The sequence below is a fragment of the Aquarana catesbeiana genome, linkage group LG01 (assembly GCF_042186555.1).
Source record: "Aquarana catesbeiana isolate 2022-GZ linkage group LG01, ASM4218655v1, whole genome shotgun sequence".
Taxonomy (NCBI): Eukaryota; Metazoa; Chordata; class Amphibia; order Anura; family Ranidae; genus Aquarana; species Aquarana catesbeiana.
In genome coordinates, this window is record NC_133324.1 from 33718529 (window position 1) to 33734531 (window position 16003).

The following is a 16003-nucleotide window of genomic DNA, read 5'->3' on the forward strand; positions in this document are numbered from 1 at the left end:
ACTAAACCAATAAAAACATGCCCTGCCTGAGGACAATGTCCACCTTTGTCTGTGGACACAGACGATGCTGGCCCCCTCATAGTGGCATGGGAACATCTGCTTCTCCCTGTTGGCCTCCCAGACGTGATGGGGGGCTTGTTACCCAAATTTAATAGATACTGGGAAATGTGTTATTGGATGCACTTTATTCAATGAAAAGTGGTGTTTGGTGCCGCTGACAGAAATTTAAAAAAATGATTAAAAAAATAAATAAATAAAAGGGGGAACAACAGCATTACAGTCAGAAAAACTGCAGATGACAATTTAAAAAAAGGGGGCAGGCACGTGACAAAAAAAATGCAGTAAGCAAAAAAAGGGGTATAAAGCACTTATGTAACACTGCACTACACTAACCTTACACTAACACTACACTATGCTCACACTATACTGACACACTATACTGACACTACACTGTACTCACACTACACTAGCACTGCACTGACACACTACACTGACACTATACTCACACTATACTCAGACTACACTAACACTACACTGACACTTTAAACTCAGAGTCACAATAACACACTAAATCACTAGTAGCAAACAGAGCCCTGCTTTATCTATCTCCACTCCAACACACTGCAAAAGGTTCCCGTGAGAAGGAACCTTTTATAGTGTAGGGTGGGACTATGAGCACTGAGCTATGATTGGGCAAAGTAATCTTGACTTTGCCCAATCCTGGCTCTGACTGTGGTCTGTGCATTGATTGGGCAAAGCCTTGCAGCTGACCAGCCGTCAGGTGCATTGCTTCATCCAATTAGGGTCCTAGAATGCACTGTGCAGCACGCAATGCATTATGGGGCTCTCAGCGGGCAGACATCCTGCCGAGTGCCCCACAAATTTGGGTGTTTGCCGAATGGGCGAACAGGTGATATTCTGCCCAAACTGCTCGCCCAACTCTACCTCTTTGTAGGGGTACACCTTCCCACACCTCTAATTTGTCCTTGATTGTAAATCTGTACATTTTTGACCTTGCTTTATTTATGTCCAGGAGGCCCAGGTTGCAATTCCCAAGTTATCAACCATTTTTTGACCCCTTCAGCTCCAGAAGATTTACCCCTTCATGACCAGGCCATTTTTTGCGATACAACACTGCATTACTTTAACTGACAATTGTAAGGCTGTAGCAGTAAAAATTTTGGTCAAAATGTATGTTTTTTTTCACTTATAGTGCAAAAAAAATAAAAATACCCAGTGGAGATTAAATACCAACAAAAGAAAGCTCTATTTGTTTTTAAAAAGAGTGATACAAATGTAATTTGGGTACAGTGTTGCATGACTGAGTAATTTTCATTAAAAATGTGAGAGTGCTGAAAGCTGAAAATTGGTCTGGGAAGGAAGGGGTGAGAATATCCAGTATTGAGGTGATTAAAGAGGTCACATAGAGCATTAAAACAAAAGGGATATAGGACGGGGATAATGTACCATGATCATTGACAACTTCATAACCATGAAAAGGTAACATATTAGGGGGAATTTTGAGGTTATTAACCTCTCCTCATACTCCCTTACAGCAGTTAATATCTGTTTTTATCCCACTAGTAGATTTGAAGAGTTTGAATTTGTTCAGTGGAAAATTAAAGGATAAGTTCACATTTAAAATAAAAAAAAATAAATGCATATGTTTTTGCAGGTAAAAAAATATGCATTTATTTATTTTTTCTTTCCTAGGAGCCTGGAAAGTACCGACAGCTGCTGAAGCTGTCGACACTTATAGTCTTCCCATTCACAAAATACTGTGAATCAATGACACGTCTGGGTAGGTTGAGCCCCACACGGTCACTTTTTTTTTAAAGGATCCCCCGTTAGCTCTCAAAATGGTGGGTCAGAGGAAGCAGGGACCTGTGCATATGTTAAACTTGAATCAAAGGTTAAATTATTCTTTAAATTGGTTTTATGGTGATATGGTAAAGGTTGTATTTCTGTCTTCCATGAAAAGCTGCACAAATATATGAGAAATGTTCATTACGTGGAATCAACTGGTGTCAAGATCTACTTCAATGAGAGAAGAGAAGTTGCAACTGATCTTAGTTTGGAAAGCTGGGTTTTTGCAAACAGTACATATTATTTATATTATATAATTACCATTATAAGACCAGGCTTTGTGCCTGAAATGTTTACCAATCTGAGTAATCCCATCTTCTGGAAAAAAGGCAAAGTAAGACATTACTTGATTGTTTTCTGTTTGTATTGTTTGCTAAGGAGATTTACAATTAGAATTTATAGGGATTGTGTAGTTTCATATTATGATATACTTGCAAATATACCTGTAAGTGAAAGGGGTAACTCATGGAGTAATTTTCTATTCATGGAGTCATTTTCTATAATGTTGCAGTTTGTACTGTATATAGTATAGGAGATCCACCTGAGAAAGCCTTATCTATGTTGGCAACATCCCCCAAAGATAAATGGAAAAGAGGTAAGTTTACCCCAAGTACTTAATGGGACTTTAAGGTCAATTTATAAAAAACATCTTCTGAATTTATATAAAACATATAATTTTATAACATCTATGTAAAAAGGTATAAAAACATTGATATAGGTGATAAAAACAAAATCATGGACTTGTGGATAGGTCTGTACTTTTTTTTTTTTTAGAATCGACTTATATTAAATACTTCTCATGATCACAATGTTTCCCCTTTCATTAGAAGGTTTAATAGTCAATGAGTGACAATTAATCGATTTATTAAGGGCTTGTTTTTCCTGGGTCGTGAGATTCGCTGACGGGATGTTGGTTTTCAGCTTCTTAATCTCGTTAGTGGTCAGGGATAAAAAGGCACTTACATTGGCATTGATGTTTGGGGAAGGAAATATATCAGATTTTTTTTTCTTTAATGTAGATGTGATAGGTGTACTATCTACCTTGCTGTCCAAGTGTTCTTGTAGGAGTGATTCAATATCATACTGATCAATCTGTTCGGCAGGATGTTGTTCCTCCAAGAGTGCGAATAGATTATCTAAAGCCTCATCTTGGTGTGCCCTAGTTTGGTCTTGTTGTTGTGTGTTTTTAGTATACATACTTTTAAGTATGAGTTTCCTTGCAACTAGGTGTAGGTCTTGTATGATTACAAATTTTGCGCCTGGCCACTGGTGTTCCTACTCTCTTCTCTCTGCAGCAAGCAACTAAGTCTCAGCATCAGCAGGCAGCCACCGCTCCATTCGCACATAGTGTCAGAGGCACAGTGGTGGTGGAGGACTGTGTCTGTGTCCCGACTCCCAAATGAATTGAAGCAAGCAAACATTGATTGATGGGCGCTCGTGAGGCTGCATTAATGGGCGTTGGTGAGACTGCATTTGATGGGTGCTTCATTAAAAAGGTGAGGTATACGCGGGCATGGCAAAGGGGGTGGAGTCAGCAGTGGAGACGGGGGTGGCAAAATGAGGTTTCGCCTAGGGTGTCAAAAATCCTTGCACCAGCACTGACAGAAACTTAAACCTTTTGAAATTACTTGGACTTCCTCTGGGGAGAGTTTGTAGCCAGAGAGATTGATAATGTTAATTTCATTGATCATCTCAGGAATAGTGTCCATTATTTCTTGATTTTCTATGTTTCATGTTGAGTATTGTGAGCAGGATCTAAAAAATCAGTATCAGGAAGTGTTGTAATGAGGAAAGCCCCTTCAAGGAGAAGTGAGGCAGTGTGTAATAAAGTAGATCGACCACCCCCAAATGCCCATATGGGTGACAGCTAATATCACCATTGCTGGGGTAGCACATTGCAGGGGCTTCTATCGTTAAGGCTTCTTTCTCTAAGTGATTCTTTCTACAAGTGATATGCACTTCATTCTCTGCACTGGGTTCTGCCTCACCTGATCATTCCTTCTGTCTCTTTACAGGTATGTGTCAGCTCATCCACATCTTCCACCGTTAACTGCAATTGGGATCTGCTTGCTGTCTCTGTGTGTGTGTGTCTCTCTGGTATGTGTCAGCTCATCCACATCTTCCACCGTTAACTGCAATTGGGATCTGCTTGCTGTCTCTGTGTGTGTGTGTCTCTCTGGTATGTGTCAGCTCATCCACATCTTCCACCGTTAACTGCAATTGGGATCTGCTTGCTGTCTCTGTGTGTGTGTGTCTCTCTGGTATGTGTCAGCTCATCCACATCTTCCACCGTTAACTGCAATTGGGATCTGTTTGCTGTCTCTGTGTGTGTGTGTCTCTCTGGTATGTGTCAGCTCATCCACATCTTCCACCGTTAACTGCAATTGGGATCTGCTTGCTGTCTCTGTGTGTGTGTGTCTCTCTGGTATGTGTCAGCTCATCCACATCTTCCACCGTTAACTGCAATTGGGATCTGCTTGCTGTCTCTGTGTGTGTGTGTCTCTCTGGTATGTGGCCTTCTCTATCTGTTGCCCTGTGCGAACAACCATGACATTATTTGTTTTTCTGGACTGTCTTACCTAAGTTTTATGTGTTGATCTTGTCTTGGCCTCTTGCTATTCTGACTTTTGAAGCAAAAAGTTCACTTTGATTGCTAGGCACTCTTATAGTCACTCATGATTAATTAACAAACTTCAACCCCACCCTTATAACAGTATATATTTGAGCATCCTTAAGGGGGTAGCACATTGCTGGGGTAGCACATTGCAGGGGCTTCTATCGTTAAGGCTTCTTTCTCTAAGTGATTCTTTCTACAAGTGATATGCACTTCATTCTCTGCACTTCAGTGATTGCACGAAGCAAACAAATACAGCAATCTGCACTGGAAAGCAGCTAACAGACTGCAGGTGACCCGTCTCTCTATTAAGCTCTCCTTCCACTCTGTAACATGCACTCTCTACCACTGCTTCTGACACTCCTGTCCTCTCTCCTCAAACTCTCTTACCTTCACCCCCCCTCTCCACCCGCCTGCTTATACATATCACCCTGCCTTCTGTCTTCCCCCTACTACTGCTCTTACCAACTCTCGCTCATTCTACATCCATACACTGATAAAACCTCCAGTACTCAGACATGCCCCTTCACATAAATCACAGTCCCACATTACCTCCCTCACCCTCCTGCTTCTCCTAATCTCTGGTGACATATCCCCAAACCCTGGGCCACCATCATCTGTCTTTGCCCAACGCTCCCATCCCCCTACACCCTCTGGCAGGAGCCGCAACCCACAGAACTTGGTCCATATTCCTCTTTCCAAAACCAGCCCCCCCTTTTCCTGTGCCCTGTGGAATGCACGTTCTGTCTGCAACAAACTCACCGCCCTCCACGACCTCTTCATCACAAATTCCTTTAACCTACTTGCCATTACTGAAACCTGGCTTCATGAATCGGATACTATTTCTCCTGCTTCCCTCTCCCATGGGGGCCTTCTTTGGACTCACTCCCCCAGACCAAGTGGACGGAAGGGAGGTGGAGTGGGAATCCTTCTAGCCCCATGCAGCACCTATCAGGTTCTTCACCCACCTCCCTCTCTGACACTCTCCTCTTTTGAGGCACATTGCATTCGTCTTTTCTCTCCCATTTCTCTAAGAATTGCTGTCATCTACCGGCCCCCTGGACCGGTATCAGCCTTTCTTGATGACTTCTCTGCCTGGCTACCCTACTTTCTCTCTTCTGAAATCCCCACAATTATTCTTGGGGACTTCAACATCCCTGTCAACACTAACACTACTATTACTTCTAAACTTCTCAGTCTAACCTCATCGCTTGACCTGAAGCAATGGATACAGGCTCCTACCCACTCCAACGGCAACACCCTTGACCTTGCCTTCTCCTATCTGTGCACTCCGTGCAACCTTTCCAACAATCCATTCCCACTCTCTGATCACCACCTTATTAGTTTTGCTCTCTCCTTGTCTTCCACCTCTTCTCCCTCCAACCGCCCAACAGTTACATGCAGAAACCTTCGCCACCTCAACCCTTCTCTTCTCTACTCTGCTACTGATCACCTCTATGACAAAATCTCCCCCCTGTCCTGCCCCAACCTAGCTACTTTCATTTACAACAGCTCACTGTCCTCCTCCCTAGACAAGCTGGCCCCCCTCACTACACGCAGAATTAGGCCCCGACTGCTACAACCCTGGCAAACAGATGACACCAGAAGTCTCAGAAAACGTAGCCGCGCTCTTGAGCGCCTGTGGCATAAGACTAAGACCCAGGAAGACTTCACACAATATAAATCTGCCCTCCTAAAATACTACTCCTGCCTTCACACTGCCAAACAGACCTACTTTATCACACTCATCAACACCTTCTCATCCAGTCCACGTCAACTCTTCTCTACCTTCAACACTCTACTCTGTCCTCCACTGCCTCCACCCACCAACTCAATCACCGCCCAGGAGATTGCCAATCACTTCAAAACTAAGATTGATACAATTCATGAGGAGATCGCTAATGCGCAAAAACCTCCACCATGCAACACCCCATGTCCACAGATACAGTCATTACTTCCCTCATTCAACCCTGCTACTACTACTGAGGTTGCTAAACTTTTATCTAGCACTCATCTAACCACTTGCCCCCTGGATCCTGTTCCCTCGCAAATGCTACGCTCACCCTCTGACTCGATTCTACGCTCTCTAACTCACATTTTCAACCTCTCCCTCTCTTGTGGCATCTTCCCAAACTCTCTAAAACATGCACTAGTCACCCCCATACTAAAAAAGCCCTCACTGGATCCCACCAATCTCAACAACTTACGTCCCATCTCCTTACTCTCCTTCTCCTCCAAACTTCTTGAAAGACTGGTCTACAACCGATTAAGTGACCATCTGACCATGAATAAACTTCTTGATCCCCTTCAGTCCGGTTTTCGCCCTCAACACTCCACGGAAACTGCTCTCCTTAAACTCTCAAATGACCTACTAATGGCTAAAGCCAATGGACACTATTCTGTACTACTTCTCCTGGATCTCTCTGCTGCCTTTGACACAGTGGACCACCCACTCCTCCTCGAAAAACTCCACTCCTTTGGTCTCCGTGACTGCACTCTTCGCTGGTTCTCATCCTACCTATCCCACCGCTCCTTCAGTGTCACTTACAACTCTACTTCCTCCTCTCCTCTTCCTTTTTCCATTGGGGTCCCCCAAGGTTCTGTTCTCGGACCTCTCCTTTTCTCAATCTACACCACCTCCTTGGGTCAGTTGATTGCCTCCCACGGCTTTAAATATCATCTCTACGCTGATGACACCCAAATCTATCTCTCCACCCCCCAGCTCTCTCCATCTGTCTCCTCACGCATTACCAACTTATTAGCAGACATATCAGCCTGGATGTCACATCACTTTCTCAAACTCAACCTATCCAAAACCGAGCTCATGATATTTCCTCCCTCAGGTGCCACTTCCCCTGATCTCCCTGTCAAGATCAACGGCTCAACTATCAACCCATCTCCCCACGCCAAGGTCCTAGGTGTAATCCTGGACTCTGAACTAACCTTTCGACCCCACATTCTATCACTATCCAAAGCTTGCCGCCTCTGTCTTCGCAACATCTCCAAGATACGCCCCTTCCTAACCATTGACACCACAAAGCTTCTAATCCACTCCCTGGTCATCTCCCGCCTTGACTACTGCAACTCCCTCCTCATTGGTTTACCTCTAAATAGGCTATCCCCACTTCAGTCCATCATGAACGCTGCGGCCAGGCTCATCCACCACACAAACCGCTCAGCGTCTGCTACACCCCTCTGCCAATCCCTCCATTGGCTGCCACTCAGTCACCGAATTAAATTCAAGATACTAACTATAACTTACAAAGCCATCCACAACTTGGCCCCTAGCTACATCTCTAACCTAGTCACAAAATACCAACCTAATCGTTCTCTTCGCTCCTCCCAAGACCTCCTGCTCTCAAACTCCCTTGTCACCTCATCCCATGCTCGCCTTCAGGACTTCTCCAGAGCCTCCCCCATCCTCTGGAATGCTCTACCCCAATCCGTCCGTTTTTCTCCTACTTTATCCACTTTCAGACGATCCCTGAAAACTCATCTCTTCAGAGAAGCCTATCTGGCCCCCACCTAACAACTGTACATTTATCTTCTCAATCAGCACATCACCCACAGTTATTACCTCTTGTATCTCTTGACCTCCCCTCTTAGATTGTAAGCTCTAAGGAGCAGGGCCCTCTGATTCCTACTGTATCAAATTGTATTGTACTTGTACTGTCTACCCTCAAGTTGTAAAGCGCTACGTAAACTGTTGGCGCTAAATAAATACTGTATAATAATAATAATAATAATAATCACCATGTGGTTCACCTGTACCCTTGGTACCAAAGGATCCCAAGGAGGGAGGAGTGATAGTGTGCAAAGGAAAAATGGGTTTCATAGATTTTTTTCGTGGTTAGCTGATCCATCACCTGGTGAAAGACATTTTGTTATTTGTGGATTCCTGAATTTGTGTGGATTCTGTGAAGAGTTAGAAATAGAAGAATTAAGAGAAGAGTTAGACCCTCTATCAGTTTTAGCTCCCATTGACCCTTTAGTTTTGTGGTTAGATTGACATTTTCTATGGTGCCATCTATAGACATTTCTCTCCTGAAAGGCTATATTATCCCTCCAAAACTTAGGCTCCTTCATGACCAAGGTGTCACTAATCACTTGCTCAAGATGGAGTTTCATCCCCTCCTCATATTCTTTAAATTGTGGGGAGTATTTGAAATGTTCTAGCTTAGCATAAAGTTGGTCAATATCCTTATCTCTTGCAATAAAGCATTTACGGTATTGTTCAATAAGGAGTTTCATCACAATTTTTGTACATTGCTGTATATTATTCTCCCATCTCTTCTTGAAGATATCATCAACCTCTTCTAAAAGGGGAAAAATATGTATACTTAGCCAAAAGAGGTTTATCTCTTATGCAGATTTCTTCTCAACTGCACTCCTCATTTGAAAAAAATAGGGTGGAGAGTTCAGATTCCTGGGACTCCTTTTTACCATATCCCTTGTAATATGCTTTCATTAATGCCTCCCATTCCTTCCCTTGAAACATGGTTGAAAAGCCAAGTGTATACGTATCAACAGTAGAACAGTACAGTGTGTTTTCAAAAACAATATTTGCTTACTTATTGTACAAATAAAGGTTGAATGTTATGGATTTCTCTGTGGTGGAATTATTGTGGGGATTGGGTATTTGCTACCCTATATATAGTATAGAAGATCCACCAGAGAAAGCCATATCTATGTTGCCAACATCCCCATAGATACATGGAAAAGAGGTTAGTATCCCCATAGTACTTAATGGGACTTTAAGGGCAACTCTCCAAAAATAGCTTATAAATTTATATAAAACATATAATTGTATTACATCAATGTAAAAAGGTATAAAACCATCAATATAGATGATAAAAACAAATAAATGAAAAGGTAAATGGCTGACAAAACTTAACAGTAATCATAATAGAGAAATTACATCATAACGGTATGAGCTCCACTGCAAACTAGTTCAGAGAATACATACCATCCAATATGGATTGAAACATATAACACAGATGTAAATGGTATAAAATCAGAGTTCACTTTTGCCACAAATGTTGCAGAGCACCCCCAGACCCAGGGCCCCAAGTGGTCCACACTGGTATCCCCCTGCCAATTCACATTGCAGGGTATCAGTCAAATTATGAATAAAAACAGATATACTGTAAAAAGAAAGAAAAAAAATAATATACACGACTGGAGTTGTGACACAAAAATAAATAGGTGGGTTAAATCACTCAGAGCTCAGAGCAATCCAAGCAAAGCCAAAGCTGGTCCTGGGTAGCCATCAAGAGACCACATTGCAAAAACTATACACAGCAAATTAATACAGTCCTTTGTGTATATAAAAAATGCCTGGCTTGGATATAAAGAGTGTGGCTGGGAGTCCCAGCTTCAGCTTACCTCAAGTTAGGGCCCTATGGGGACCAAATGGTGGGTCTAAACATCCAAAGCTCTGAACATCCATCACTGGCTTATGAATCTAAAAAATCAAGGCTTCTTTCTGTCGATTGACACAGAGAAGGTATTCTATAGGTTGGCCTAGGACTATCTAGCGGCATTTCTTCAGATGATTGGCCTAGCGATTTGCCTGATTCACCTCAGTATGTTCCTCTACACTGACCCTACTGTGAAAGTTTGGGTCAACAGCCATCTCTTGAATGCCTTCTCCATCTGTAATGGTACATGACAAGTTGTAACTCTCTGTCCCAATTGCTTTTCATACTTACTCTGGAACCTTTCTTGTGCCGCCTTTGTGCGAATGGCAATTCATTGAAAGACAATAGCAGGATGGCATTACAAACTGGAGGCCTTTGTCAATGACATTCTGCTTTTTCTCTTGGAGTAGCATATCGTATTCCCCTATCTTCTGAAAAAATGTAATCTCTTCCAGTATATCTCAAATTTCAAAATCAATTTTAGTAAATTTTATGCTTTCAACATTACTTTACAAGCGCCCCAGGTAATGCAATATCGGAACAACTTCCTGTTCATATGGCAGTCGGATGCCATCTGCTACCTTGGTATCCAATTGCTTGCACACCTATCTGTACAAAACGAGAGGAACTACTAGGCCATTCTATGCATAAGCGAGGATGACCTTCAAAAATGGAATAAACTCCTCTCCTCCTGGTTTGGAGGAGCGGTCATTCTCAAAATGAATGTGCTATCATGACTACTGTATGTCATTCAGGCAGCCCTGATTTAACTACCCCAAACATTCCTGCATTCTTATAAAAGGTTCTATACTACCTGGCTGTGGCACCATTGTCAATCGAGAATTGGATACAAGCAGTTGGCCATGCCATGAGAGAAGGGGGGATAGGGCTAGTAGATCTACGTAACTACTATTGGGAATGTCACCTATTGGGCGTGCCTCATATCCCATGCGAAAGACTGGGTGTGCTTAGAAGCCTCATTCTTTGATGCACCTCTAAGCACCACTCCTTGGCTCACAAGATGTCATATCTTCAACCCCCTGCAAGACCACCCGCTTATTGGGCCGACATTGACATGCTTCTGAGATGTCTGCACTAAACTGTGTTCTCGACTCCCAGACTCCTGATGTCTGCCTGTGATGGCCAATGCATGTTTTACGTGCACACCACTTCTTCCACCTGGGAAAACTTCTCAAATATGAACAAACTGTCACCCAATAGCCTGAGGTCCACTTGAACCTATGGACCTGCCTTCAACTTCATCAATTTCTTCACCCCCTCTACCATTCAGCTACATTGTCGTGGACTCTTACCCACTTTGAGAGTCTGTACATAAAGTGTGCCTTAATGTTTTGATTCAGGAAAATGAGAGTAATGGATGCCTGCCTTGCTGCACAAATTTAACTAAACCATACCCGTCTGCTGCTGCCATTGAGCCATTGCCACTCTTCCATGTATGGTGGGAAAGCCCACTACTCCAACCCTTTTGGTCCATAGAGCACTTCACAATAGCTCGGCTGACGACATCCACTCCAGACTTTCTGCCAGCACAGTACTTTCTCCATCACACTTCACTCTCTTCAAAACATACTAGGACTAGCCTCGTTTTGAGATTTTGGTGTTTACAAGTTTAAAACAATTTTTTTGCTAGAAAATTACTTAGAACCCCCAAACATTATATATATTTTTTTTCTAACACCCTAGAGAATAAAATGGCAGTCATTACAATACTTTTTTCACACCATAATTGCGCAGCGGTCTTAGAAGCGCACTTTTTTTGGAGTATGGAGAAAAAGTATATCTTAGTCCGAGGAGATCAAAAGCTGCCCACTTGCAGAAGGGGGATCCCTCAGTTGGCAAGGAAAGGGTGCAGTGATAGGATAAGATTGTATTCATTGTATCACATCCAATGTGAACCTCCACCAAGGGTCTAGGCTGCTCACCTTATTGAGTGGACCTTCTGCATTAACAGCAAGGTCACTCATGCATTCCCTTCCACAGGGTAGATTATGGAGATAGGGGTCCACCGGCAGTATCCCAAATTCAGTCTCATTGGTTGATATATATCATGTTAAAAACAAAAATAACAGGACATAGGGGCGTGTCCTAGACGCTGAGAGAGATGGCTGACTGATCTGACCACTCTGCACTATCGAGGGTGATAACAGCGGCCAGAAGCAGAACATACTGCTGAAATCACCTCCGTTTAGGAGGGGGAGACAGCGGGCACCTCACAGGCTATGTCCCGCAAGAAAAACAAACATACAGCACCGCGCCGTCTCACACACTACTACACTATGCAGGCAGGGGAAGGAGGGAAAGATGGCGCTGAGGAGAACGGCCGTTCCTCCTCTCTGACACACACGCCAGAGGATCACACAGAGCGGGAGCTCCCTGACGCGATGGAGGAGACGACACAGGATGCAGCTACTATCACCTCTGCTGACAGAGGTAAGAGAATGCCTCTGTCACCAGCTCATTCACCTCATAAGCCTCCTCAGACCAAGAAATATCACTGGGCAGCCTCCTCACAATCACAAGCTGACACTGCAGCAGTACATACAACGCCATTAGCTGCATTTCCTGCCTCTGATGCTCCAGCCTCAGAAACGTCACTGAAAGCAATGCTATTATCCTTGCAAATCAGCTTGCAACAAGAAATGCGCACTTCTATCTCTCACCTAACCAATCGCATTGACTCTATTGAGGATCGCACCGATATCTTAGACATGCAGATGGGAGAGGTGGTCAAAGCGCATGATGAATTGCTGGACGCACATGAGGAACAAACCAAAACGATCCGCAAACTCCAACTTAAAGTGGCAGATCTCAAAGATCGCTCCCGCCAAAACAATATAAAATTTAGGGGTATCCCTGAGGAGGTGAAGCAAAATGACCTGATTGCTTATTTACACCAACTTTTCCTCAAACTCACCCCAGATCTAATGCCAAGGGATATGCTACTCGACAGAGCACATCGGCTTCCTAAACCGACCCACCTGCCCGACACGATCCCTAGAGATGTTCTGGTTAGAGTACACTTCTACCATATTAAAGAACGTCTACTACGTGCAGCCAGATCAAACCGTTTGCTACCTCCCCCCTATGCCAACATAGCGCTCTACCAGGATATCTCTCCAGCAACATCTCAAAGGAGAAAAGAATTTGCACCCATAACTGCAATCTTAAGGGAGCGTGAAATTCCTTATCGCTGGGGTTTTCCGACGAAACTTCTGGTAACCTACCAATCTCAACTATTGGTCATTACCTCCCCCAAAGATGGCCTCAAACAACTGAAAAATTGGGGTATGAATACCCAAACCCCCCAACAGGGGGCTTTAGACAACCGTACTCGCAGTGGCATTCGACATTCCCGCTCATAGGTGTTTGGTGACTATTTACTGCTGTAATTAATCATTTTCTTTTCTTCTTCCATGTTTATTGGCATCAGGCCCTATAGGTGCCTAAGCAACATGTTATATATCACCCTCGGGTGCAGTTATTATATTGTATTACCGCGCATTTTTACAAGTTCACACGTACCCCGATATGTTGTGTGCTACGCACGCCTTACTCTCTTTTACGTATATTTTATTCTATTTCTCTTCCCTCAAATAGTTTGCTTCAAGAGTTTCTGAACCTTAACATAAGGCTATACAATTGATTTGTTAGTTTATACTTAAACTCATTTGACCCGCACCTTCTGACCTTTGGGGCCATAACTTTTCTTTTTTTTATCACAATGACGCTCCGTATAACCTCCATTAATGCGAGGGGGCTTAACAGCCCGTTTAAGAGATCAAGTCTATGGAAGGAAGCCCTGTCGCTGAAAGCAGATCTTTTATGTGTGCAGGAGACACATTTTGCACAAGGGAAAGCCCCCTCCTGCACTCATCACACATTTCCCCAACAATTCTTTGCTAATAATACTAAGAAAACGAGAGGGGTTATGATTGCTGTACGGGGATCCATATCCTTTCAGCTCCAGCACACAGAAAGTGACCCTATGGGCCGATATCTCATTCTGTCCGCCCTCTTTGACAATGTGCACTATGTGATAGTTAATCTATATGCTCCTAACACACATCAGAAACGGTTTTACCGTATGATCCAAAACAAATGATCTCATTACCCCAAAGATAGAATAGTGCTCTGTGGTGACTTCAATGATATAGTAGACCCGACTCTAGATTCCTCCTCCACCAGCAGAAAGACACCGACAGCTCTTCACTCTTTCATGCTCCTAGAAGACTTCTATGATCCGTGGCGGTGCTTACACGGCACGGAAAGAGATTACTCCTTTTTTTCTGCTGCCCAGGGGTCCTATTCTAGAATTGATCTGTTTCTGTTGCATAAAACCACTTTACAGACAGTATCTCAAGCCAATATAGGTCTAATCACCTGGTCAGATCACGCGCCAGTATCCTTAACAATTTCTACTAACCCAACAACTCAGAGAGGCACAACCTGGCGTATGAACACGAGCAGAGAGGCTTACTTCCCTTACTGACCAAATTTGCAAGGCTGAACAGAGGAATAAAACCCGACCTAACACAACTGATGTGGCCTTTCTCCGCACCCTTAGAGAGGACCTCCGTAACCACATGCACTCATCTTTTGATTACCACATTAAGAAATTGTGGCTAAATTGGTATGCTTATGGCAACAAACCTGGAGCCCTACTGGCCAAACAGGTTAAAAAAAAAAGCAGCCCTTTCTAAAATTCCCTACCTTCACACCCCACAGGGTCACAGAATCAGCAATCCCAAAGATATTGCGGACTGTTTTAGCGACTTCTACTCGAAATTATACAATCTGCATACATCTAGCTCAGAGCCCAAACCAGAACCAGCCCAAATAGACACATTTTTGAAATCTCTACAACTCCCTGCTCTGACTCCAGAACAACTACAAACAATCAATCAACCAGTCTCTGACACTGAAATTTTAAAAGCCATTCGATCGCTTCCACTACATAAAGCACCTGGACCCGATGGGTTCTGCAGCGAATACTTTAAGACTTATGCTTCCATCCTGACTCCACGCCTGTGTCATTTATTGTATCTGGAGAAATACCTGCAGAATCCCTGGAAGCGCTGATTGTCACTATCCCTAAATCAGACAAGCCATCAGATAACCCGGCCAACTACAGACCTATTTCGTTACTAAATACAGACATTAAACTATATGCCAAAACTCTAGCTTCCTGCATTTCTCCCTATATCCCCACATTAATACATCCAGATCAAGTCGGATTCATCCCACACAGACAAGCGTCTGATGTAACCAGACGGTTCATTGATATTATTCAGTGGGCCGAACACCATCACACGCCTTCTCTGCTCCTCTCTTTGGATGCAGAGAAGGCGTTTGATAGGGTGCATTGGACCTATCTAAAAGCAGTCTTGCAAAAATTTGGTCTTACAGGTCTCATATCCGTGGCTATTCTAGCCCTATACTCATCTCCATCTGCCAGACCTCTGGTATGGTCTCTAAACCCTTTTACATTTCCAATGGTACGAGGCAGCGTTGCCCTTTGTCACCTCTTATCTTTGCTCTAATAATGGAACCATTGGCCGAAGCAATCAGAAGCCATCCACAGATTACAGGCTTACAGATAGGTGAAACGGCCCACAAAATAGGGCTTTATGCAGACGATGTAATAGTCGTCATGACTAATCCAGAAAAATCCCTTCCTATCCTTCACGACCTACTTCTTCTGTTTGGACAACTATCACTGTATAAAATTAACTGTACCAAATCTACTATGCTTGGTGTAGGCCTTAGCAGCTCTCTGAAACAATCTCTATCATGCTCGTCCCCCTTCCCATGGGCCTCAGGTGCATCTATTACTTACTTAGGTATTAAATTAACAGTTCCATCCACAGGTACGCTACGCCTTAATCTTGAATGTTTACTTCAGAAATTAAACAACCTATGCTCTGACCTATGCAAGCTGAGATCGTCCAGGGCTGGTAAGATCACCCTTACCAAGATGTTTTTGATGCCACACATATTATATCTTTTTCGGACACTTCCGCTCGCCTTCCTCTCAATGCAACTTACCTCAATACAACAAATTCTCAATAACTTCATCTGGGGC

General features: G+C 43.4%; 1 protein-coding gene across 1 annotated transcript in view; it reads left to right on the forward strand.

Moving 5' to 3' along the window:
- Positions 1–16003, forward strand: part of LOC141139412 (vomeronasal type-2 receptor 26-like) — a 310781-nt gene that overhangs the window by 148040 nt on the left and 146738 nt on the right. The window contains exon 4 of the mRNA XM_073625509.1: positions 1982–2200. Within this exon, the coding sequence (XP_073481610.1) occupies positions 1982–2200 (219 nt within the window). The remainder of the gene's footprint in view (positions 1–1981; positions 2201–16003) is intronic.